The following is a 1,730-nucleotide window of genomic DNA, read 5'->3' as shown; positions in this document are numbered from 1 at the left end:
CTGCCCGATCGCTCGCAGTGTTCAAGGCCAGGTTGGACACAGGGGCTTGGAGCAACCTGCTCTAGTGGAAGGTGTCCCTGCCCGTGGACATGGAGGAGGAGCTTTCAGGTCCCTTCCCACCCATTCGATGCACGCAGCCTTTCCTGGAAAGCAGGAGCTGGGGGTGTGGGCCCCGTGCAGGAGGTGCTGGCAGGGAGCACAGACGGGAATGCCAGGAGAGGGCTGGGACCTGCCCAAGGGTCGGCGGCTGCATGAACCAAACCCACCCCTTGTGCCTGGCACGTTTGAGCAGCAGCTTGTCCTTGGCAAGATCCCCCATTGACTTGGCTCCAACCCCGTGGGTTGTCTGTGGTGAAGGGTGAGGTGCTGAACACGGTGTGGAAATCCTTCCCCTGCAGCCCTTCGGGGACAGCAACTGAGAGGTGAAGGTCTCCTGCTTCAGGCTGGCTCTGAGGTGCTGGTGCTGGGTAGCCAAGGAGGGGGGGAGGTCCTGGCCCTCTTGGAACACAAGTTGCTGCCTCTTTGGTGCTTTGGTTTCTTTATTCTTTGCCTGGCAGAATTCCTCCCAGATGGCAAATCCTGTGTCAGAGCTCACTGACTGGTCAGGGGGGTTCTGCCTCTTATCACTGCCCAGCAAACCCAAGGGCTGCAGGGAGCCTGCCTGGCTTGGGCTGCCCTGAGCTCATCTGCCAGACAAGCTTGGCTCCGAGATCAAACAGCAGAAGAATCTGACTTGTAGATAACTTCCTGGGTTGCTCAGGGCTGCTGGTACCAAATGAACTTTCCCTGCCTCAGTGCACCCGCCTGTGCTCTCGGAGAGGGATCCTCTTCTCCAACCTGGCTGGGCTTGGTTGAAGCCCTCCTCAGAGCCTGTTCCTGCAGGGAGACTGGCCTGGGGGGGCCTGGAAGGGTCACCTGCGATGCTGAGCCAAGACAATGAATTATTAACTAATGATAAGGATCAGTAAATAGGTGCTTCTTCCTGTGGGTTGTCTCATGGCTCTTTGGTCTCTGCTCATCTCAGTAGCTTTCTCATAACTAAAGATAGTTCAGAATCTTCGGAAAGGGTCTATCCCAGCATATACACACACACCCCTGTTCCTGTGGAGGGGATGCATCCTCTTGGGCTGGGATTTCCCAGGTGAGGAGCAGGGCTCGGGATCTAACGCCTGCTCCTTTCCCTCTGCAGTATTTAAACATGTTACGGACGTGTGAGGGCTACAACGAGATCATCTTCCCCCACTGCTCCTGTGACTCCCGGCGCAAGGGACACGTCATCACAGCCATCAGCATTAAGCACTTTAAACTCCACGCCTGCACCGAGGAGGGGCAGCTGGAGGTGAGGGTTTGCTGCCACCAGCACCGTGTCCCCGGGGCTCTGGGCTGGTGCTGAGTGGCCTCCGGAGGGGTCCTGGCAGGGGGTGTGAGAGCAGGGGTTTGTCTGGGTGCCAACGGGTGCTCCCACAGCTGCTTCCTCAGCTCCTGCGAGGCTGTGCGGGGCATCCACTGCCCCATCTGCCTTAAAGCTGCCCTTCCCGGGGGGGCCCCTCGCTGTCGTCTTCCTCCAGAACCAGGTAATAGCATTCGAATGGGACGAGATGCAGCGGTGGGACACGGACGAGGAGGGAATGGCCTTTTGTTTCGAATACGCGCGGGGAGAGAAGAAACCCCGATGGGTTAAAATATTCACCCCCTATGTGAGTACCCGTGTGCTTTGCAGAGCAGAAGCC

At 58.1% G+C, this 1,730-nt stretch overlaps 1 protein-coding gene across 1 annotated transcript in view; it reads left to right on the top strand.

The window, feature by feature from the left end:
* The window catches only part of SNX27 (sorting nexin family member 27), a gene marked incomplete at both ends in the record, with an annotated part of 8,011 nt that extends 6,314 nt beyond the window's left edge, over positions 1-1,697 (top strand). Inside the window, 2 exons of the mRNA XM_010016355.1 lie at positions 1,190-1,339; positions 1,569-1,697. Of these exons, the coding sequence (XP_010014657.1) occupies positions 1,190-1,339; positions 1,569-1,697 (279 nt within the window). The remainder of the gene's footprint in view (positions 1-1,189; positions 1,340-1,568) is intronic.
* Positions 1,698-1,730: the final 33 nt, after the last annotated feature.

Source organism: Nestor notabilis, unplaced genomic scaffold (assembly GCF_000696875.1).
Source record: "Nestor notabilis isolate BGI_N333 unplaced genomic scaffold, ASM69687v1 scaffold10326, whole genome shotgun sequence".
NCBI lineage: Eukaryota > Metazoa > Chordata > Aves > Psittaciformes > Psittacidae > Nestor > Nestor notabilis.
Note: the sequence above shows the minus strand (reverse complement) of the source record. Positions and strands in the feature narration are given on the sequence as shown.